At 38.6% G+C, this 23339-nt stretch overlaps 1 protein-coding gene across 1 annotated transcript in view; it reads right to left on the reverse strand.

Moving 5' to 3' along the window:
- PDZRN4 (PDZ domain containing ring finger 4) overlaps positions 1–23339 on the reverse strand; it is a 377274-nt gene that overhangs the window by 14438 nt on the left and 339497 nt on the right. Inside the window, exons 6-7 of the mRNA XM_067564199.1 lie at positions 5992–6090; positions 4033–4095 (exon numbers count right to left, since the gene is read on the reverse strand). Coding sequence (XP_067420300.1) covers positions 4033–4095; positions 5992–6090 — 162 coding nt within the window. The remainder of the gene's footprint in view (positions 1–4032; positions 4096–5991; positions 6091–23339) is intronic.

The following is a 23339-nucleotide window of genomic DNA, read 5'->3' on the forward strand; positions in this document are numbered from 1 at the left end:
CATCTCAAACACACACAAATCAGTCAGTTCTCTCCTTAAGTAACCGCTTTGGAATGGATGTCCTCACACAGGGAGTGTTGTTGGTTTGCCCCTCAAATATTACCTAAATTCATCAGTTTGTCTAACAAAACTCTTTTTGTCCAGCCGTTGGGCTACAGCGAGCCCTTACCAGTAGCAGATTACTACCCTCCCACGCTGGGCCAGCTCAGCTGAGCTGTATTGCTTGGTGCGGGGCCAATGCTGAGGCTCTGCTCCATCCCCACACTCTTGGCCCATTTGCTGCAGAGGGAAGGGGAGGCCTGTGCATGAATCCTCTGTGGTCCTGACCCAGTGCTGCCAACTCTCATGATTTTATTGAAAGTCTCACAATATTCGGTGTGTTTCTTAATGCCTCAACTTCTGGAGTTAGGTGAGAATGTCAGCTTTCTCTAACAAAGTCAATTTCTCCCCATTCTGGTCACAGAGGAAAGCTTGAAAACATGAGCCTGAAGGCTCAAAATCCTGAAGGCAAATAAAAATCGACCAAAATGTATTCTTTTTAAAATCTCTTGATTTTAAGGCTAATCTCATGATTTTTGGGGGAATGACTCATAATGTCTGAATAGCTGGAGTTGCCAATACTCTTCAGAACATCTGTAACATGTTATTTGGACAAAAAAGATTGAGCAGAGTCTATTTAGATAAGAGATACAAGGTAACTTTTGATAGCGCACAGGTTCAAATACATCCAGACACAGCTAACTGTCATACTTAGTTACCAATCTTTTTCACTTTCAGGTTCTCATGTATTAGCAGTACTGAGCTGCAAAGACTCCTGAAAGAATATTTCTTTCCACTGGATCTTAAAAATAATAGAAGTGAGAACATGTTGGTCGAAGGAATGGTAAAAAAGCATATTTTTACATAGCCTAAATCTGGGGCCAAATTTAACCTGAGTGTGCACCTTTAATGCCACTCTGTAGCTCAGACATAGGGATTTTCTACAGCAGCATGACTGACTTTCTCCTGTGTTGTTTGCTGTGTTGGGAAAGGAGAACCCCCAGGTTAGTTCCTTAATGTGGAGAACATAACAACGGCCATACTGGGTCACACCAAGTGTCCATCTAGCCCACTAGCCTGTCTTCTGACAATTGCCAATGCCAGGAGCTTCAGAGGGAATGAACAGAACAGGCAATCATCGAGTGAGACTTCCCCTGTCATCCACTCCCAGCTTCTGGCAGCAAAGTCTAGGGGTACCCAGAGGATAGAGTTGAATCCCTAATCATATTGGATAGTAGCCATTGATGGACCTATCCTACATGAATTTACCTAATTCTTTTTTAAACCCAGTTATACTTTTGGTCTTCACAACATTCCCTGGCAATGAGTTCCACAGATTGACTGTGGGTTGTGTGAAGAAGTACTTCCTTCTATTTATTTTAAACCTGCTGCCTTTTAATTTCATTTGGTGACCTATAGTTCTTGTGTTATGCAAAGAAGGAAATAACACTTCCTCATTCACTTTCTCCACACCTTTATGATTTCACAGATCTCTCTCTCATAGCCCCCCTTAGTTGTCTCTTTTCCAAGCTGAAAAGTCCCAGTCTTTTAATCTCTCCACATATGGAAGGTGTTCCATACCCCCAACCATTTTTGTTGCCCTTTTCAGGAACTTTTAAAAATCTAATATATCTTTTCTTGAGATGGGGTGACCAGAGCTGCACACAGTATTAAAAATGTTGGCATACCATGGATTTAAATAGTGGTATTATGATATTTTCTGTCTTATTATCTATCCCTTTCCTAATAGTTTCTAACATTGTTGGCTTTTTTGACTGCTGTACAGAGAGGATGTTTTTGGAAAACTATCCACGATGACTCCAAGACCTCTTTCTTGAGTGATAACAGCTAATTTAGAGCCCATCATTTTGTATGTATAGTTGGGATTATGTTTTCCAATGTGCATTGCTTTGCATTTATCACTATTGAATTTCGTCTGCCATTTTGTTGCCAAGTCACCCAGTTTTGTGAGATCCCTTAGTAAGCATTTGCAGTCTGCTTTGCACTTATTTTTGGAGTCATTCTGTATCATCTGCAAATTTTGCCATCTCACTGTTTACCTCTTTTTCCAGATCATTTATGAATATGTTGAACAGCACAGCCCCCAGTATAGATCCTTGGGGGACACCGGTATTTACCTCTCTCCATTCTGAAAACTGATCATTCATTCCTACTCTTTGTTTCCTGTCTTTTAACCAGTTACTGATCTATGAGAAGACCTTCCCTCTTATCCCATGACATCTTACTTTAATTAAGAGCCATTGGTGATGGACCTTATCAAAGGCTTTCTGAAGATATGTCCACACAGCAATTGGACACCCACAGCTGATCCGTGCCAGCCAACTCAGACTCGTGTGGTTAAGGCTGCAGGAATATTTCATTGCTGTGTGGACTTCTGGGTGCAAGCTGGAGCAAGATGGGAGGGTCCCAGAGCCCAGTTGTCTACACAGCAATGAAACAGCTCCGCAGCCTGAGCCCGAGTTGGTTGGCATGGGGTAGCCACAGGTTTTCTTTGTTGTGTAGATGTACCCTGAAAATCCAAGTATTCTATACCCACTGGATCACCCTTGTCCACATGTTTGTTGACCCCCATCAAAGAATTCTGATAAATTGGTGAGGCAAGATTTCCCTTTACAAAAGCCATGTTGACTCTTCCACAACTAATTGCATTCACCTGTGCGTCTGATAATTCAGTTCTTTTCTATAATGTCAACCAATTTACCTGGTACTGAAGAACTAGTTGCTTCAAAACAGTGATTGCTCTTCTTGTGAATATCATTATTTTGTGAGAGAGCCTTACTAGATAAATGTGTAGAGAGAGCTGACACTAACCAATCCTAAGCTTCAGGGCATGAGACTTGACTTCAAAGCACTGTCCATACAGCTCTTTTTAGAACACAAGCGCAAGCCTAGCAAGCCTGAGTCTGTTGACACAGGCTGGAAGGCTTGCTCTAAAATGCCATGCACACAGAACTTTCTTCTTTCCTCAAGATAACACTTGGCACAGATTGCTAATAAGCTGTTATCAGTATAACCCCCTTTCTTTGCCATAAGACAAAAATCTATTATTTTATTGCTGTTGTTGCTGTTGAAGGCAACTGCAAATGAGGCCAGCTGTCAGGCACTGTGCTTTATTTGCGAAACATAGCTCAGATCTGGAGGGGCAAAACAATTCGAGAGCTTGTCTACATGGAGCCGCAGTCCGGATTACAAAGGTTTGAATTGCAAAGAGGTAATTGCAAAGAGCTCTAATATGTTGAGCTCTAACTGCCCCTTATAGATTCTTTTGGTGAGAAATAAAAAGGACCTAGTTGATGAATTATGTTAACATGAATGAAGTACCTTTAATTTGCACCAGTAAGGTTTATTGGGAGAGCGAAAATATGGCATGTTAGAGCACTCTATAATTCACACTCCTGCAGTCTGGACTGTGGCGCCATATAGAGACACTCTGGATCATCAGAAACCAAGAATAAAAAGAGCAATTGGCTGAATGGTGGCTCATCAGAGAAATCAGAAATGTTCAGTTATAAGTGGTAGAGAGAGAAAAGAGCAGACAGCATTAGGTAAACCCCCCTCCAGAACGTTAAGGAATTGCCTTTAGAATCACAATCTCAAAAGCTTCTTAAGTTTTACCAAGATATATGCTAACAAAGAATAAGCAGCAAAACTCTCTCACCGATATTTATGTTTGCAACAGACCTATTCAGAAAATGATACTGAGTTGAGTGAGAGAAAAATGAGATTTCTAATAAATATTGGAAAAAAAGACATAGGATGTGAGGCCATCAGGCAGAGCAAGTTTGTCATTCTCATTTTTTCAACACCCACACTCTAGCTCCCAGCTATTGTGTTAAGAAAGAGACAGACATGGATTTTTTCACATATCAGAACAAAGAGACTTATCATCTCTCATGAAGAATCCACAGAGAGGATTGCACAGTACTGTTTTTCAGGAAGAGCTCAGGAAAGAAAGAATTTACAGCCACATACTTGCAAAATGCGGTCTCCTTCTCGGATCCGGCCATCTCTGGCGGCGATGCTGTGTGGATCAACCTGCATAGGATGATATTCAAAAACTGAACATAAAAACATCTCAACTTCAAACAACACAATTTGTAGAATTTGTAAAAATGCCATTGTTTACATTGTGGAAAGACAGTTTAAAGCTTTCTTCACAGTCAGATGAACATACCAGTTCTGCAAATAATCACAGAACCTTGTTTTAAAAAGTCTAAAGACAGAAAAGGATGAAGGGAGTGTATGATTTTCAGAACAATATTTTTCCACATGATTGTCAAGCACTAACCTTCAGCTGTCATGGAGCAGAGTATTAATGACAGAATGTTTAGGCTCTAGAAATTCAGTTTGGGCTGAGGTTATTTTGAAGCCTTGTTAATGAACAGTTGATATCTCCACATAGCAGGACTATTGTTTGCTTAAGAAGATATAATCCTCTTTTCTGAAAACATTTATTTCTGAGTGATTGTATCAGCTATGAAGCTGGTATTTCCTTTAGATTTTTCAGTTCCCAAAGATTTATAAGAAAAACAAAGAAAGATCTACAGTATATAGGTCATTCATGGATCCAATATACCGGCTCTGGTTTTAGTTGGTTAAACTTAAAGTTAGTTTATCCTAAATAGATGTTTAGGGCTCCATTAACAGAGTTTATCAGAATCACAATAGCGCATCCTTGAGCAATGACCTGCTCTTCATAGGGGTAATGCTATCTATCACCTTTCACTTGATGGTTATCTTAAACCATTTATTTTACCTTGTCAAGCCAAGAGCTATTTTTCAAGCTAAACATTTTGAGCATAGCATTTGGTTTGCAGGTTACATCCTGTACAGATGTTAGGTATTTTTTTCTTATTGTGCGTTGTCAGACAAAAATGATTTGGAAGTGTTTAATCAAGTATGAAAAACAATATAATTAAATTTACGCAGTGCTGTGGTAGCTGTGTTGGGAGAGACAGGTAGATGAGGTAATAACTTTAACTGGACTAACTGGAAGAGTTAGTCTTAGCAAATTTTATATTAATCCCTAATTCTTGAGTTAAGGCTGTGGTTTTCACATACTTTGACAGTGCTGTTGGCAATTAGAGAACAATTTTTTTTCCATTCCCATTTTTATGTGATTCACTTTATGGCAATGCAGGACAATTCTTTCTGCTAAAACTCACTCCATTTCTGGTCTTCAGATTTTTGTGGAATGTCATCTGAAGGTGACAAATGGTGTATCAAATTCACCCAGGACAATCACCACCAAGCTTGGACTCATAAAATCTTTGTCTTCTCATCTAGAAAAACTGCCCTCTTTAAAATGATTGGAGACTCACATGAAATTAATGCACCCGAAAATCTTTCTAGGCCTGGCACTGCAAGGTGCTAAACAACTCTCAGAGGGTGCTAAATGCCCTCACTTCCAAATGAAGCAGATGGGAGTTGAGATTGTTCAACACCTCAAGAACTGAGGTCTCAGGATCAGGCCATCTGTGTGTTAGCTGGTAACAAAGAAGAGTGCTAGGACAGATTAGATTTTCCAAAAGATTCGTCACTTATATTGTTTTTTGTTGTTCTTATTTCCTCTCTTCCGTGAGCATATGTGATTATTGTAAAAATAAATTAGCCATTCTTATTGTTAACATGATCGCAATAATGGGACAACACAGAAGTGTGGAAATCAGAACTTTTGCTGACTTTCCACATACTTGTGGGATTTCATTCAAATTTCAGACAATGCTCTGACTTTGCACTTTTCCCTAACTGTGATGTTGTATTTATAGCATCCCATAAACAAACAAGCTGGTAATAATTATTACTTGGGCAACATAATTTATTTTCCTAATTGAAAGTGACAAGAGATGGCTTACAGCCAGTCTTTCTGTGGTCCGGTCTCAGAACACTTGTTTCTATTCTTTCATTGAGTCACCCCCACCACAACTTTACCTCGCTGACATAGATTCCTGTGTCTTCCTCATCATCTGTTCTGTAGCAGACAGTCAGCCCCAGCTTCTCTTGATTGCTAACACGACACAGCTCTACCTCCTATGAGAAAACACACAAACACAGTGTGGCATTTGTCTTGGGAAGAAATTCTGCAGTAGAATGGAGAACTAAATCACTGAGATTCTCTTGGTCAACCATAGAGAAGTTTTAATAATCTCACTCAGTATCATACAATGTGTCTCCCAATCAGCATTATACTTTCATTTTGTATTAATAATCAATATATACACATTGTGGGAAGAGTAAACTGTAGCTGCCTTTGGACAGTCTCAGTATGCAGCATTGTGTGCATTCTTACGAGGAAAACATCCCTAATAAATAAAGGAAGGAACTCTAAATATATTAAAGTTATAAGCTACATAAACACAGTGAGATAAGTCATGCCTAACTCTGAGAAATATGGATGTGCACTGATTTTGCAGGATTTCTTTTTATGTTTGTCTGTTTCGGGGTGGGATTTTTGGGGGTTTTTTTTGTGCTTTTGGATCATAGAAGTTGCTTACAGTATATTACATAGTCATTTTACTCCTATCACATATAAAACTGATTTATAGGATAGAAGATTGGTTGGCTACTCAACAATCCATCCATCCATCCATCCATCACACATGAGTGTCACTCTCTTCCAACAGCAAGCAAAATCATAAAGCAGAACCACAGCATTCTGTTAATAACATAATTAATCCACAGCCAGTTCAGTGCCATAGCTTAATTGTAGGCACTGTTAGATAACTGATGGAAGCATCAAGGAATTTCCTGCAGAGTTACTGTGGTATAGCCCCTATGATCCTAGGCACCCTTGTATTCACACAGTACTGCAATAATTTTTGTACAAAATATGCCTTTTGAGGTATCATTTGAAAACTAATAACACTCTGGTCAATAATATCATTGTAAAATATATGCAACAATGCTGTATGTGAAATTATGGATACTCACTAACATTATGCTTTAGAGTCTGTGACTAAAAGGTGTTTAGACCAGGCATGTCAGGTTTTCTCCAGACAAAGGAAAACAGGTTTCTCCAGAAAACAGGTTTTCTCCAGACAAAGGAAAGAGGCTGACATCTCAAACCAGGTGTTGGTCAAAGTCAATGGGCTGTGCATTTGTCATGGAGGTAGCAGCAGGAGAGATAATTAGTATAGTAGCCATCACCAGTGGGGGAGGAACCAGCATGGAGTCTCATCTTCCAGACCTCATGGCTCCTTTACTGAGCTTGAACTAATGAAGTTTATCTGAGGTATCCTTCAGAAGAATACATTTCAATGGCTCAAGGGACCACAAAGAGAGGGGGAGCAAACTCCTAAGTTATCTTTCACTTTAAGGAGACAAAGAAACCAAGTGATTTGATCTCTGTGAAGGGTCCTGGCCAGGCAGGCCAGTAAAAGCTGGAAAGAAGACTATGGATGAGACAAACCATCCTGAACAAAGATTAGATTAAGTTTTACACTTTTAGATGCGTGTTTGCACTTTTATTTGCCTATAACCATCTCTGCCTTTAACTCTTTTACTTGGTATCACTTAGTCCATGCTCTCTTGTTAATAAACTTGTTTTGCTTTCGTTATAAATCATCAGTGCTGGGTAAATTCAGATGTGTGCTTCTAGTAAAGCTGACAATTTGGAATGTTATACTGTCTCTGTAGAGGAAGCGAACCTAATACTTTTTCTGTGAGGGTCCAGTGAGAGGATCTGGACTCTACAGAATGACAATTTTAGGTAAATTCACTGCTGGAAGGTCAGCAAGGGGAGTCTAGGTTGGACATCAGGAAAAACTTGTCTACTGTCAGGGTAGTTAAGCACTGGAATAAATTGCCTAAGGATGCTGTGGAATCTCAGTCATTGGAGATTTTTAAGAGCAGGTTAAACAAACACCTGTCAGGGATGGTCTAGAGATAATACTTAATCCTGCCATGAGTGCAGGGGACTGGACTAGATGACCCCTTGAGGTACCGTCCAGTCCTATGATTCTATGGGCTCATTATGTGTGGTATAAACTCCTGTCTTGATTTAAGACATTTCACCTTATAGTAAGTTAATAAGAAAATACGAGAAAAACTGTTGGATTGTTTGGCTTTTCTTAGGAAGGATAGTTTTTTAAATACTTAGTTATATACTGAGGAGTGGAAAGAGCATGTGCTATATGTTAGGTTTTAAAGAAGGAAGTTGAAATCTTATTACTAAGAGTGACCTGATTTTGGCATTGGAAGTGAAAGTATGTATACTGAATAGAGGCTTATTCAAAACCTGTAATAACTGATGCCTCCAGAGGGAAAAAGAACACTTGACTAAAACAGTACCATTAGGAAGGAATTACAGTAACAAAACAAAACAGCTTCAATTACACCTACAAGGTATACTTTTAAAGAATAAAGAAGCTTGTGGTCCCTTAGAGGCCTATAAGGAAGCCTAAATACACCATAAAGGACTGAGACTGGGACCTTTAAATCAAGGCAAATGAGGAGCTGTGGACAAACTGAAATCGATTGACTTTCATTGTTTTGCCAACACAACCTCCAAAACTCCCTGAATCGAGGATGGACAGGGACCTCAAGGACTGCTCTGAACATAATTTCTTCAGCGTATCATGACCTTGAAGTTCTTTTGAATGATTCATCTCAAAATGCTTGTTACAATAAAGCTATATGAATGTTTCACATTGGAAAACTGAACCCTTCTGCAGGATGTTGATTTAATGAGCAGAATTTAACTATCCAGGGCATGAAACATATGAACACGGAACTCTGCACGTTCTGGTCTTGAAGTCCGAAAAATTCGTTAGGACTATCACTGTATGATGAAATGGCTTGCTTATATGTGATCCCCATCCTTTACTGGATAGCATGTATCAAGCCTGCTTGTGTATACTGCCTGAGCTACTGGGGCTGTTCCTTTGCTCAACAGTAAAGAGAGCTGAGATTTGGTAGGCAAAAATCCTAAATTAATTTTCCATTCCAATGTGTATAAAAGTAGCTGATGACTGTGGCAGCTGTGTGTATGTGGCCATGGATAATTATAACCTCTCAAAGAGATTGGAGACTCCTCTGAATGCTCCTCTTTGAAAAGCTGATATCTAGAGCTATTGCAGAATTGCTTGATAAAAGCTTCATGTTCTTTAGTTTGTAGTCAACCAGTCTCTTGGCCAGTTTAGGACAGATGCTGAGAGAGGCCTGATGTTTGGTATGGAAACAAGTCTTTCAAAGCCAGAAGATTGTCTTGTTACATGTAGCACATACAAGCTGCTAAACGAAACCTATTTTCTTTTTCATGGTGTACAAGACACATTAAGTATCTTATAGCATTACTCAAACCCAAACCTAATGTAACATTTTTTGAGAATTATCAAAGATTTTGCATAATACATTAAATCACCCACCAACCCAAGAGTCAAGGAGGCTTGCACCTGGGGTAAATTGGCATGGCTCCAATTACATCAATGGAGTGGCACCAACTTGTGCCAGCTGAGGAGCTGGTCCACACAGCTGATTTCTTATCCAGAGAAACATTTGACATGGGTTTGGTGACAGCTGTCTGTTGGTGCTTTTTCCCCACTGATCTTTAACAGGAGGAATAAGTCTGGCAGCAGCAGTGCACATGCGAAAATCATGATTTCCCTCTTTAAATCTCTCTTGGGTGCATGTACATCTGTTTTCTCTTATTTCATTTTTGCTATTGTTTTGACATTTGAGGACTGAATGGCCTTTCTTTCGAATTCAATATCATAGGAATCCTATGAAAATCAAGACAATGTACAATGGCCCACACCTGCAGGAGGGATGGGAGCAGAGGGGAGGGGCTGGAGTGAAGATCACCACCTCGCCTCTCAGAGGCAGCTGCCTCCCAACATGAGAATTATTCCTCTGCTAGCGATATAAATCAAAACAATGCCAGAAAACAGTGCTCTCAGTTTTCTGCCATAAGTGACTTCTTTTACACATTTAAGGATTGTCACCCCATGAAATTGAGGGAAGCAGATTCCCAGGGTAGCGCTTCCTTAAAAGATGAGAAAGATGGCTAAGAGGAGGAGGTCATTCTCTTGAAGGCCTGAGAGTAGGTTAAATCAGTCACCCTCAAAAGTGTTGGAGTAATGGGTTAAGGACTATAACCTTCTGCCTCCTGGTTAAAAGTCGTCATTCCCTTCAGTGATGGAAAACCAGTTTAAAGGCTGCCAGCTTCAGGAAACAGAAAACCAGGTTAGGAGCTGTCACCTCTTTGGAGGAAGTAAAGCTTGGTTAATGCTGTCATTTCTTTAGGTGAGAGGAAAGTAGGTTACAAATGTCATCCACTGGGCTGTTGTCTATGCAGAACCAATGAAAAGAGGTTAAGGGCTATGACAGGAGACCCTGTAAAAGTTTGCTTTTAAGCTGAGAAATGGAAAACTAGTTTAGAGGGCTTTCGTCCTGAGCGATGGAATACTAGAGCAAGGGCCAGGAGATAAGAAAATATACCATCAGCCCCGCAGCAACTGTCTCCGGTGAGACTCCTTTCAAAAAGGTAAAAACTTTGGGCCTCATGCATTATGTCTAAAAGATATTAACTTGAGAACAGACCTTAATTTAGAGTAAATTCAGAGAAGCCCTTTCCCCCCCTCACCCAGGATCAAATCCATGAGAGTTATTAACCTGAGGGGGATTCCTGTCCAATCTGCAAAGCCACCACATTATCCTCTTCAAGTCCATCCTTGTAATTTACCTCTGTCACAAAGACTACAGAAATCTGCTATCTGGTAACAGCTAGCTATTACTCTCATTGCTGCTACAGCTACAAACTGTGCACACACCTGGTTTATACAGAAATATCCTATTATTGTTACCTTGTTCTCCTTCCTCCTCTCATCCCTCGCTCACCCGTTTGTCTTGTCTTTCAGACTGAAAGCTCTTCAGGGCAGGGACTGTCATCCCTTGTATTTTTCTACTGCACCTAGCACAATGGGGCCGAAGCGTCCACAATGCAATAAATGATAATATGTTTTATGCTATAAATGAAATTTTATACACTTGAGAAATAAGGTGAATGAAAATGTGAAGCCAAATACAATCTAGTTATAACATACAGTATGCTTGGCAAAGGAAAGGCAATCTGCAGCCCTCTACACTAGTGAAGACTTCTGTACCACAGGGGAGAGCAGGTGCTGTTTGTACTGCCGCTGAGTGGCTCTGCAGTTTAAAACATGATCGAGAGTCCATGTGAACCACAGCCACTGAAACTACAAGGGGAATATGCTGAATCATAGAATCCCCTGGCGCCTATGAGATGACTGACAACAGGTCCTCCAGCAGAGTCGGAGTTACAGGTGCCTTACACCATCCAATACCTTATCTTGTGCTCTTTGCACTGTTGGGAGTCTGACCTGTACCATATGTCAGGCCAGCTTCTGCCAGTGTAACCCAAGTGGAATTAATCCCTGAATCAAAGGCAACATCATTACAAGTTACAGTTTACTCAGTAGCTACAACAACTGGAAGTTCAAAAATACTATAGAAGTTAATTACTGTGAACTTGACAGTCTATTCACATTAATAGGAGAGACCATCATGCAATCATATTGAATTCTTGTCAATGGCATTTGTACTTCTTGAGTTACTCTAGTCCTATTCACAGTTAATAAAAGACACATTAAAGAATGACACTGCCCCAATCTTTTTACATTTCTGTGCCCAGTCTTACATTGCAGACACTGAATTCTGTCTCCTTTTATGTCCACTTCCAGTTCTTCCACTAACTACTTAGGCTTCCATCTCTATATACAAAATGCATTAAGTCCTGTCTACTGTATTTGCAATAAAACTAAAACATTTCAATCAATTAGCAGACACGGGATGTCTCCTGTTCTGATAATGTTCTTCTGAATGACAAATGGAAGGTCTGCATTTGTCTATTTCATATATAATACATGAGAGAGACAAGGTGGGTGAAGTAATATCTTTTATTGGACCAACTTCTATTGGTGAAAGAGACAAGCTTTTAAGCTCCACAGAGCTCTTCTTCAGCTACAATAACACTGCAGACATATGTAATAGACTGGAGTGGAAGATGACTGAGACCGTGTTGACAAAACAAACTTATTGCTTCCCCTTAGAACGAAAACCCTGGGCCCACTTCCAGGATGCATTATTTAGGAAACATAAAAAGAACAGATTACCATTGCAGAAGAAGGAGGAAACACTTACTGATAGAAATAAAATTATTCATAACAACTGGTTGCTGGAGCAGGAATTGTAGGATTTTTTGGTAAGGCACTGACTGTTGTGAGTGACTGGGCATACGTTTGAGTATGCTCTTCTGGTGGTATTCCATTGTAAGCAGGAGAACTTTGCCCTACCCTTGTCAATTAAGAAATAGTCCTTTTTAGAAAACATTTAAGTGCCCTGTTCTCTTAGATCTTTTCAATGGCTTTTTAACAGGATTCCAGAACATACATTCTGTTTCTATAGTCTTAACTAAAGCATTGACCAATCAAAAGTATTAATTCACAAGAACAAACTAGCTAGTACTATCTGATGTCAATTAAGAAATTAAATATTAATTTAGGAAGATTAGTTTACAGTTAAAGCACAAATCTGGATGACAGAAGATCTGGGTTCTATTCCCTTCTCCACCATAAATTCTGTGTGTGTGACTACAGGCATGTCACTTATCTTTTCTATGACTCAGTTTCCCCACTGGTATAACAGAGAAAATAATATCTAGATCACAGGGATGTCAAGGAGCTAAATCAGTTTATGTTTGTAAAATGCTTCACAATCCTTGGATGGAACTAGCATGGAAAGCACTATAGAGGTTTAAATAATTATTTTAAATACTGCATGCTTCAGAATATATTTTTGCTATCTTTACAACAAACAATTGTTGCACAATGATTTGTGATAAAAGGATCATGATATGATAACAAAAATGGAATAACTTTCATGATCACTAAACCCTTACTAGTAATGGTCCCAAACAGAGACTGTGATTTTATTGCCTGTGTTGCATTTTTGTAACATGGATGAGAGTGAGAATACTTTTTAAGTTATTTCACCTATGACGTAAACCATATTAGACCTCTCCACCTGGCCCCATTTAGCTCAACCTTCTTCAGTGCAAAGGAAGTCTGGTTTTTCACGTAATATATACACCATGGTAATGTGCCTGTAAATCCCAGGCCCTGTGCTAGCTCTTCAACCTCCTTTGAGCAACTCTCATGGGCAGGAAATGAGGAGAAAGCATGCTTGTGTTCTCCGGGATTAACAAGTATGTAGTAGTCTATCATGTAAATTGTGAGGAAACCCCACAGCAGATTTACAGTTTTAAAAGATGAGGTCACCAGAGCCTAGTGGAGGGGTTATTAGGTCTTGTTGTATAAACGAAGGAGGAGAGAGCTGCTGGGCTGGAGAAATCTCTAAAAAACCCCACTGCTGATGGGAAGTCAGACACATCTAGCTTTCCCCCTAACCCTGCACTCCATAGGGGATGAAATGCTGCCAATTCCACTTCAAAGCTCTAATATCCAGGGCACCAGCAATCCTTCCACTGAAGAAGACCTCACAGTAAGATAGGATGATTTGGGAGAGAGGGGGTATATTTTGAAGGATGAGAGGGAAGTGGAATATGGAAGCCTCCCTAGGTTCTGACCATTTTCTATACCTTTCTGTGATTCTCCAAACTGCCTGGCTACAAAATGATCCAAAATTACCCATCACTAGTTACACCTTTTGTAATGTCAGAAAAAGAAAAATTAGTTCCCCCCAGATTCTTTCATCTAATGAGTGTTTGCAGAGCGGCAATTTTAATACAGGCTAATCATTTTGTGCTGTAATCTAGGGCTGTAAGAATTGCAATTATAGAATAAATCAAGGTTCATTGATTCCTGTATATATTTTGCTTCAAGGACTCACTCAATACCTGATGCTTCAGAGGAAGAAGTGCAGTTTTCACTATAAAGTTGAGAAAGAAAATATAAAATATAATAAAGCAAAACAGAAATGACTATTTGTATCTCAACTCCTCTTTGTGATCTCAATACAACCCGAGCAGCTACTTTAATTTCTATCCTGCTAACGGCACCTGTGACAAATTGATTAACTAAAATGGTGTGATGTACATGCTGAGGAAATGGGCGAGCGGGTTTGTAGCAGAAGTAACAATCAGCAGGAAAGTGAAAGATATTCCCTGGCCCAGGGTTTTATTTTTCACCACCATTTCTATCACCTCTTAATCTGTCTGATAAGAAATGGCATGTTCTGATGACAAGAGTATGTACTTCACAAAGAGTAAAAATGCATCCTGAAAACAGAAGTTTGGTGTTTCAAAAAAAACATCACATTTTAGGTCCCTAATCCAAATCGTTTCCATCCCTGTTACGCAGACTCATTGTTAGTTAGAATCTTTGTTTACCACTTCTACATTTGACAACGGATGGGAGTAATGGGATGAAACTGAGGCACTTGGGGCACTTATTTCCATGGAAATGCAGGAAGTTGGTGGCTCCTTCATTGAACTTTTAACAAAGGAATTTAAGTAATTCTATATCTGGCGCCAATATTTTAGATTCTGGTCTTTTAGGAGGCCTTTTAAAAATATTTTGATTAAGTAATCATGTATGGTTGGTTGGTTTTTTTGTTTTTTTTTTTGTTTTTGGTTTTTTTTTAAACATGCTAGTCGGTTAAATTACTCTCCCAAATAATCTTCATAGGCAATCACTGGAGGATTGAACAAAACATTTAAGAATATAATATGTGTAGGGAACATTCCTGCATTGGCAGAGGGGTGCCCTACATTACCATCTCTAATTTATTTTACTATATGATATATCCAGCTCAGAAAAATAAATCTCTAGTAATATCAGAAATGGCAAAAGGCAACACAAATTTTCAGTTCATTGGAAAAGTTAATTACTTGTCATGCCAGTTACACATAAAAAACACTTTTTAACACTTCATCTTTATGATAACTGCATGTTCAGGATTGGCCCTATAAAGGTGCAAGTTACAGGAGAGATTATATAGGGGAAATGCCTATGTCTGGGGCTTTCTTAAATATACCAATAAAAATAATTAGAAATGCTTAAGATTCATCAGGGAAGGCAAGTTATACTGAATGCAAACAAAGGTTCCATAGATCTAAGAACTATCATAAGGCCACAGAGACTTATGTTCTCTTGTTAGAGGATTTGCCAGAAAACATGTTAATGTGTATATAACACAGGCTAATTGTAGAATATGTATGAGAAGTGTTTAGTATACAGAACTGCGTAATGCATCTACAATCAATTCTGGAGGCCAATATACAGAGTTCTACTCCGTTCATTCACAAAAGAGTAAATTCAAGTTTAAATGTTTTCTGTAGATTTAGTTTACAAACACTGGCCACTGTATTGTTAAAAAAGAAGTATTTTGATTAAAAAAAAAAAAAAAAAAAAAAGTAGCACTCTTATTCCTCAGACACCTTCATCGTGGGAGGTAATGAGCATCTTAGAATTTTAGCTGTACTCTTTCCAGTTACCCCTTGGGCTCTTCTATTTCACAGAATTTACAACTCATTCTGCTAAATGCCTACAGAGAATTGGACAAGTTCAAGATTTCTCTTTTACAGCAATTGAAATTCTTCAGTTGTGAAAATAACCTAATGAAATGGCCCTCGTTTTTCCTCTCTAACACTCCCAGTGTGTTACGTTATGCAGATTTTATAGAGACAGGCACATCCACAATGTATTTGGGGGCTATTTGGATGGAAATAGAAAAGCTATGGAGCAAGACAGAGCCAGTCTAGATGTAAACAAGCTGGAACTGCTGGCAGCTGTGCTGTTACAAATAAAATTGCATTCCCCACTGTCTTCTCACTTATCAATTTTGACAGAAGACTGTCCTGACTTCTCATAAAAAGCATCAAGAAGGACAAATCGCATTGGATGTCAGATTTGCCAGAATGGATTTGGTTTGTAGCTTACCACAAAGAAACTGAGGGTTATCTCCATTCCACATGGCGGGGAAAGACAATACTCTGTCCAGGGGGGTGGGGATTCTACTTTATAGGATAAATTGTCTTTTAATCCCTATATATATTTTTTTAGTGTGGTTTAATTTTAGGTTATCTGACACAAGATTTGTTTACATCGCAGCAGAAGCAGAAGATTCCAGCAAGCACTTCTCAAATACAAGATCCAAAGGCAAAAAGATAGCATGAAAAGGGAATTTAAAAATAAGATCACTTTCCTCACATTCCCATCTCTATAGCTACAGTTAGGGTCATACGCTGCTCTGTCTCCATGTGCAGGAATCCCCCAGACATCAGCATATGTTAGAAAAATAGTACCCACTGTTAGAAAGGAGGTACTAGGAAAAACACAGTACATGTGATTTTAACACTTGAGCATCATTATTTTGGGTGATGAATTTTTAATAACTTCTGACCTTGACAAATAGGTGACAAATCCTTTGGTAGTAAGCAAGCCTGAGCTCAGATCACATACCAGTAACCCATTATCTTCCTTAGGCTGTTGCTGAATAAACTGCTGGTATATGGTGCTATATTACATTGGAAAGCAGCAGCAGTGAGCAGAGCCAACTGCAGCTGCTGAACATGAGGTAACACTCCTCAGCAGCTGCATTTGTAATCTGCTTTCCACTAAATGGGAGGATGGGTATCTCTTCCATGGCCTGTGTTATACAGAAGGTCTGGCTAGATGATCACAGTGGTCCCTTCTGGGATCTATGAATCTGTATGTCTGCTGGGGGCAGCATGGTGGCTTGCTGGGGCAGTAGGTGAGAGGTGAGTAACAGTTGACGGGCAAGTGGCCTGGGGAGGGCGAGTGGCTAGGTCTGGAATGGAGGAGGAGCGGAGCAGGACCAGGGGAGCTGGTTCTGTGAAGAGAAACATTTCCTGTTTGATTAGAGCACTGCAAACCTTTGATCACTGAATCATTTCCAAAGAGCAAATTTAAATGAGCCGTGGCGGGACTAAAGGGATAGAAGTATGGGACTCGGGTGCACAACATTTTAAAGCCAGTGGGCACTCACATGATGGGCCTGGCCTTGCTGACTTGTTTTTAAAGCGTATTTAAGCCTTGAGCTTAAAGGACTCATGGCAGACTGTAGACGGAGCGTGTCTCATAAACAAGTCAAAGAGAAGAAACATTCTTTAAGGATTATATACTTCCTCGCTGCAAAAGGGTCCACAGCTGTCAGCACATCCTCCAGTTAGTTACAAACATCCACTTGAACTCCAGTTTCTCCTCTACTAGCTATTATAAGTTATATTGAATTTCCAGATGCTTGTCAGAAGACTAAATCTCAATAATCCCACCCTGTGGGATGTATTACATTTACAGCATCTTAGACTCTAAAAAAGCAAATACATTACTCTAATTTTCTGGACAATTACACAAAGTGGAAAATAACATACCCTCAACTTATATTTGTTATTTTAAATAAATCTTCTTTATCTTTATTCTCCATCTCAACTTATCTCATTAAACCCTCTTCACAAAATCTCCATCTCTGTATCTGTTTCAGTCTCTCCATTTCCCCTCGCTCTATTTCTTCTTTTTCCTCAGGTGATTTTCCTTGTTTCTGACCCTCATCATGGAGAACTATCCATATTGATCTTATTGGAAACGCTGTACCTGTTACACAACTGACCACCAGATATTTTGATCCACTTGGGGGATGGTCTGGGATTGACAGAGGGTTCCCTTCAGCAAGTTTGAGCCTTCTTCTCAGAGAATCCATAGGGTAGAGTTGAACAATTGTGCCTATGCAGTGTCCTTCAGGGGCTCAAGCCTTGGTCATCACTCATGTACAACACCCATGTGAGACTGCGAGGGATACAGGGAAAGGACTTTTGGGCTGAAGTGTCATCAGTATGCTGAGGATGCTCAGCTGTGGGTTTCCTTTTCACCAAGCCCAGATTCTACAATTTCCCTACTTTCCCAGCGCCTTGTTGAGATAAGAGCCTGAATGAATTCCAGCCTGGTGTGTATCAGTCCTGACGAGATGGAAGCAATGCCACTGGGCAGGGGGAAGCATGAGATTAGAGGAGTGTGCTGGGGTGGTGGCTGTGCCTATTGTACAAGTTATGAGACTTTTTCAGTCAGATTGATTTACAGTCTTAGAGTCTCAGATTTATTTAGAGTTTCTAAATCCTACTGGAGTCCTCACTGTTCTTGGACTAAGCTTGTCAGAATTTCCCCCCCCTACAGCAAATTTTGATAAAAACTAAAACAAAATTCATTTTCATATGAATCCAGTTAGACAAAAACCCAATTTGCCACTGAAAAAAAGTTTCAATACAAAATTTCAACCAGCACTACTCCTGGATTCTCCGTGGCCTGTAGGACTCAATATCATCTGCAGCTGGCTCGGAGGCTGCCATCTCTCCTCTCTCTGATACAGCCTTTAAAATGGCCTATATACAGTCTTCTTAGTTATCTCCAGGCTAAGCGACTATAATTCACTCTTTGGATCTGGTTCAAGTGGGGTTATTTCAAGGCAACATGGAACCTTTAGTTGGTGCAAACTATAGCTGCTCTTACGGATGGAGGTGGGACACTATGAGCATATGACTGCTCAAATGTTTGCAATTACTTTTTTATTTCTGTTTGCCATTCATTGTGTTGGATATTAAAGCCTTGAATGATTTGGGACCTGTGAGAGTCCCCCACCCCCCTCCACTTTATACCTTGATGCAGCTGAGACTAGCTGACATGTTTTTGCTGTCCTTTCCTACATGCATGGTCTCTAAGACCTATGCAAGGTCTTCTTGGGTGGGGACCCCAACTTTTGGAATTCACCCCATACTCCTGGTGGTGCGACTGTACTCAAGTCTGACAAACTTCAGGGCACAGAGCCAGGCACATTAAAATAATATGAAGAACAACATGAGGGGAACCAACCAAAGGGGGGCAGGTAAGAGAATTTAAAAATGAAGGATTTTCACATTAAAGATCTTAGATCATTCTTGGGGTAACTTCTTTTCCTTCCAAAGTATAATCTTGTAGGCGTTAGTTGCTACCAAACCTGGATTCCCAAATCTCCTTATGTCTACTAAAAAGTCTCCTTTTATAACTCACAGTTCACTCTAAACTGCAGCATATATCCTTTTCTAGCTGATGAGTTTAGTTACACAAAATCCTAAGGTTTATATGGTTGTCACATCTCAAATTCAAATTAACTGAGGATCAAACCTTCACTTTTTACAATCTATTCACTTATCATGAGTAAAGTCATACTTTATTTCTACTTGTATTTCAGAATGTTACTGCCCAGCACTTGGCTGTATATACATCATTATTACTGCTGACTGACTGCTTTAGGTTTGAAATGAGTGAGAATATTTATTTGCCTCATCATCACATTCTAAACATCCATTCAGCCAATCACAATGCAGGCTATACAACAGATGTGCTAACATCTGCTCTGAAGAGCATTTATCTGGCCAACAGAACAGGCAGCTACAATTTCAAATTCTTAAAACAGCTACAATTCCACATGTTTGAACATTCTTGATCTAAAACTGTGCAAAAGCTATTTTGGAATATTAATTAAGATCAAGTTGCTAAAGATAATGTTTCAATTCTAGACAGCGGTGAGAAAATTAATACATTTACCTCTACTGCAGTCTATCTTTTAGAAATGTTAAAAGGAAAATACTGTGAAAAGACAATATTAAGATTGCACATTTAAACCAGAAAAAGTCAGAAAGTGCATCAGTTAAGGGTCCAAAGCAATACTAGCTTCCCTGTATGCCTGTCTGCTTTATGATATGGACATATTACATATTTATAAGCATAAATTAAGCCAAATATTTTATCATAAAACTAGGCATACAAAATAATCCAGTCATTTTTAAATCACTTTGATTTTTTTTTCCTGGAACCAATGTGATATTTAAGAGGACAATAGCCATACTGAGTTTCAGCTGTTCTCCAGTGTACATGCAACCACCTCAAACTTCCAAAAACATATATTGATGGTGAGAGTTTGAGATGAATTGCAAAGCAGTGTGATAAACTGCATTCGTCACGCACCATGGATTGTCTCACCTGCACTTTGCCCACTAATCCGTGTCCTCCAGCACTGACTGCAATATTTGAAATCTCTAAGCAGCTTTGATATCTTGTTAAATAAATAAATAAAAGCTTCCATGGAGAAATGTTCTCTGTTTCCCTCCAGATTTCTCTCCAATTTATTGTCCCCCAAGGCTCAGAATGGACAATATTGAGTCCTGATTTAAGGTCCAGTATCCCAGAGATATTAGATCTTATTACTACTACACTACTGTTACATATTACTACTAGATTATTACTATTACTATTACACTAACACTATTTTAAGTCATTTTTAAAGAAAAAGTCATAATTTTCTTCCTTCTCAAGTCTGTATATTGAATCCATGATACTAAGACAGCCTGGCTTTTAAGGTGCGAATATATGAACAATAGTTCCAATGAAATATTTAAAAACTCTCAAATATTTCTAGAAGAGTTTTACTGTAAAATATGGGGCATATAAAGAATACTTGGGAGTGCGGTACAATGGTATAAAAATTGTCTAAAAATAAATCTTTACCAAAATGGAAGATTTACAATCCACAGAATTCTACAAATAGGAAAACACTGCAAGCACCTTGCTCTTCATCCTTTGAATGAAAAATAGATACCATGTATTGTAATGTTGCTGCAACAATAAACTGCTAAAAAACTAAGCTCACTTTTCTTCATTTTCTTGGGAAAACATAAGCCTTAACAACGAGGAAAACATTTGTATTATCTTTCAGGTGAAATGAGGAGTAACCTTGTGTTTGTTTTATGAAATCATGAAACAAAATGAATATCACCGACTTCATATATTTTCCTCTTGTTCTAAAACACAATGAATGGTAATAACTTTGATCAATTTGCCCATCAGTTTTGTGTCCTCTTCTGTAGTACTGTTCCTAGTTAGAGGCAAAATTCAAGTCCATAAATTGGGATATTCATTACCAGTGACAGCTACAGATGATAGCAATTTCATCTGGTTTGAATGTCAGCATTTTGTAGTGAGTCATTCTAAACACATACAAAAATTAAGAACAAACAAGCACAACAGCACCTGACCTGACATCTTACTTCATCTAAATGATCCAGTGATCTCCATATCAAATGAAAGAGGGGAAGTGTGATTTGGTGGCTAAAAGAAGTGTGTTACTAGTCAGCACTCCTGGGTTCTATTCCCACCTTTGTCACTGACTGGTTGTACTACCTTGGGTGAGTCACTTAATATATCTACACTTAGTTTCCCCACTTATAACATGGTTACAATAATATTTATGTAACTCGCTAGGTGTTAGGATTAGTTAATTAATATCTGAAAAGCAAGCTGGCAATTCTGAAATGAAAGGTGGTATATTAAAAGTAAAGCAATATTCTATTACCATTTCGCTGTTTATTTGCATGTAGTACTAACTATATTTAGACAGATATTACATGTATTACATGTGTCTTTGTGTAAATCATGACTGTTTAAACCTCAGGGGTTTTATATAACATTTTCTTATAAAATGTATTGTGTGCTAAAATTGGTTCACTTTAATTATTATACTGTGTTATTCAAATAATTACAGTAAAACCTAAGGCTATGCCACTGTTTCATTTTTAACTGTCATTTTTTCTCTTTGATAGTCTGCACTGACTCTCAGAAGGCTCACAGGACAGATATTACAGATATAGCAGCTCAAAACTTCTCTTGAATTAAAAGGAAGAAATCTTGAACAATATCTTTATTAAAACCCTGAGCAGCGCAATATTTTCCCTAACTAAAACTATCTAAAGTATGTCAATTATCAGACATGAGATTACTTAAGAAGCTTTTAAAATAAATAACTTTAAATTATATGAAAAGATTGGAGTAGCAGCTCGATAAAGATGTTGGTAAAGCTGGAAAGACTAGTGGAATCGAGATGACACACACATACATACTTAGTATCCTAACTAATATTGTAGGTCAGTTATTTAAAATGAAAAAAATTATACTTTATGTTTGAACAAGTGTCTCATTAAAAAGTCTGAATACAGTAAGTAACGCTTCCAATTTTCAGCATGAATTTCTAGACTATTATGAACAGTAGCTCAGCAAATGCATATAATCATGTAAAGCCCAGTTTTTCCAAGCTGCTTCTGACCTGTCTGTCAGTTAGTACTACCCCCTTTCATAAAACTGACTAGCAGCTGCACAAAGCTGACAACTATAAGACACGTGGTGAGAAATGTTCTCTTCTCCATTAAAAGCCTACAGTATATTTACCACAATCTCCCACCTCTACCAATCAGGTCTAATTGCAATAGAAAACTACAGTCTTGCTCATGACTTTGACTGTTCTAGTCTATAACAAATATGTCCGTGTTAGGGCTCTAGCTAAAGAGGAATGCATTTCTTGAAACTTTTTCTTTTAAATTATTTCTGGTGGCAGCTGAATTTGAAATCTGCCTTTTACTTGTTAAGGGCTCTTTTTGATTTATTCCAATTTATAAAAGGCTCAAGGGGAAATCTGAATCCAGTAGGAAAATAAAGAAGAAAACAGCACAATCTTATGGCATGTAACTAAGGTATTACAGTGGTTCTGTTCATTCATATCACTATTATAGTTGCCTGGAGCTGAAACTTGGCTTATGAGGTCTCAGCCACGGTATGAGACCCCTCCCCCCCACACTTTTTCTGTATTTAAGAAAGTTAAATATAAAATTTGATTTAATAGTTGTAATTAAAAGTTCCATGCTAAATTGATGGGTCTTTGCTGTAAACCTCTAACTCAGAAACAGCATTAATTTTGTAGGTCACTGATCCATAACATGGGTTAGTTTATTTGTATAGATACAGAGGGGGAAGGGAGGAATCAAACACAGCTACATTATTTTATTTATAAAATACAGTTTCTGGGCATGCATAGTGACTATTTTCATGAAAACTGCATTAGGGTTTTTAGCATGCAGAAGCCATGATCACAGTGACACAACTGACTATAATGTTTACAAAGGGGTGTTTGCAGGCTATCACAGCTCTGAAGGGAGCTGTTGGAGGCAATCAGCTCAGTAATCCTCATGTTAAAAAGCCTCTAAATATGTATTTACAAGATAGACAGATCTGTTTTGGTCTGTTGGTTAAATAATCCATGCGTTGAAAGGTCTCTAAATATACATTCATAGATCTGTTTCGGTCTATTGGGTCAATACCAGATCTTTCAGAAAGTTCCTAAATCATTACAAAGTCCACTTTTTAGCAAGTCCATAAATGTATATTTAGGGCTGAAACCTGAAAATACTTAAGCATGTGAGTAAC

Source organism: Emydura macquarii, unplaced genomic scaffold (assembly GCF_026122565.2).
Source record: "Emydura macquarii macquarii isolate MOO-44397 ecotype Brisbane River unplaced genomic scaffold, CSIRO-AGI_Emac_v2 contig_2636, whole genome shotgun sequence".
Taxonomy (NCBI): domain Eukaryota; kingdom Metazoa; phylum Chordata; order Testudines; family Chelidae; genus Emydura; species Emydura macquarii.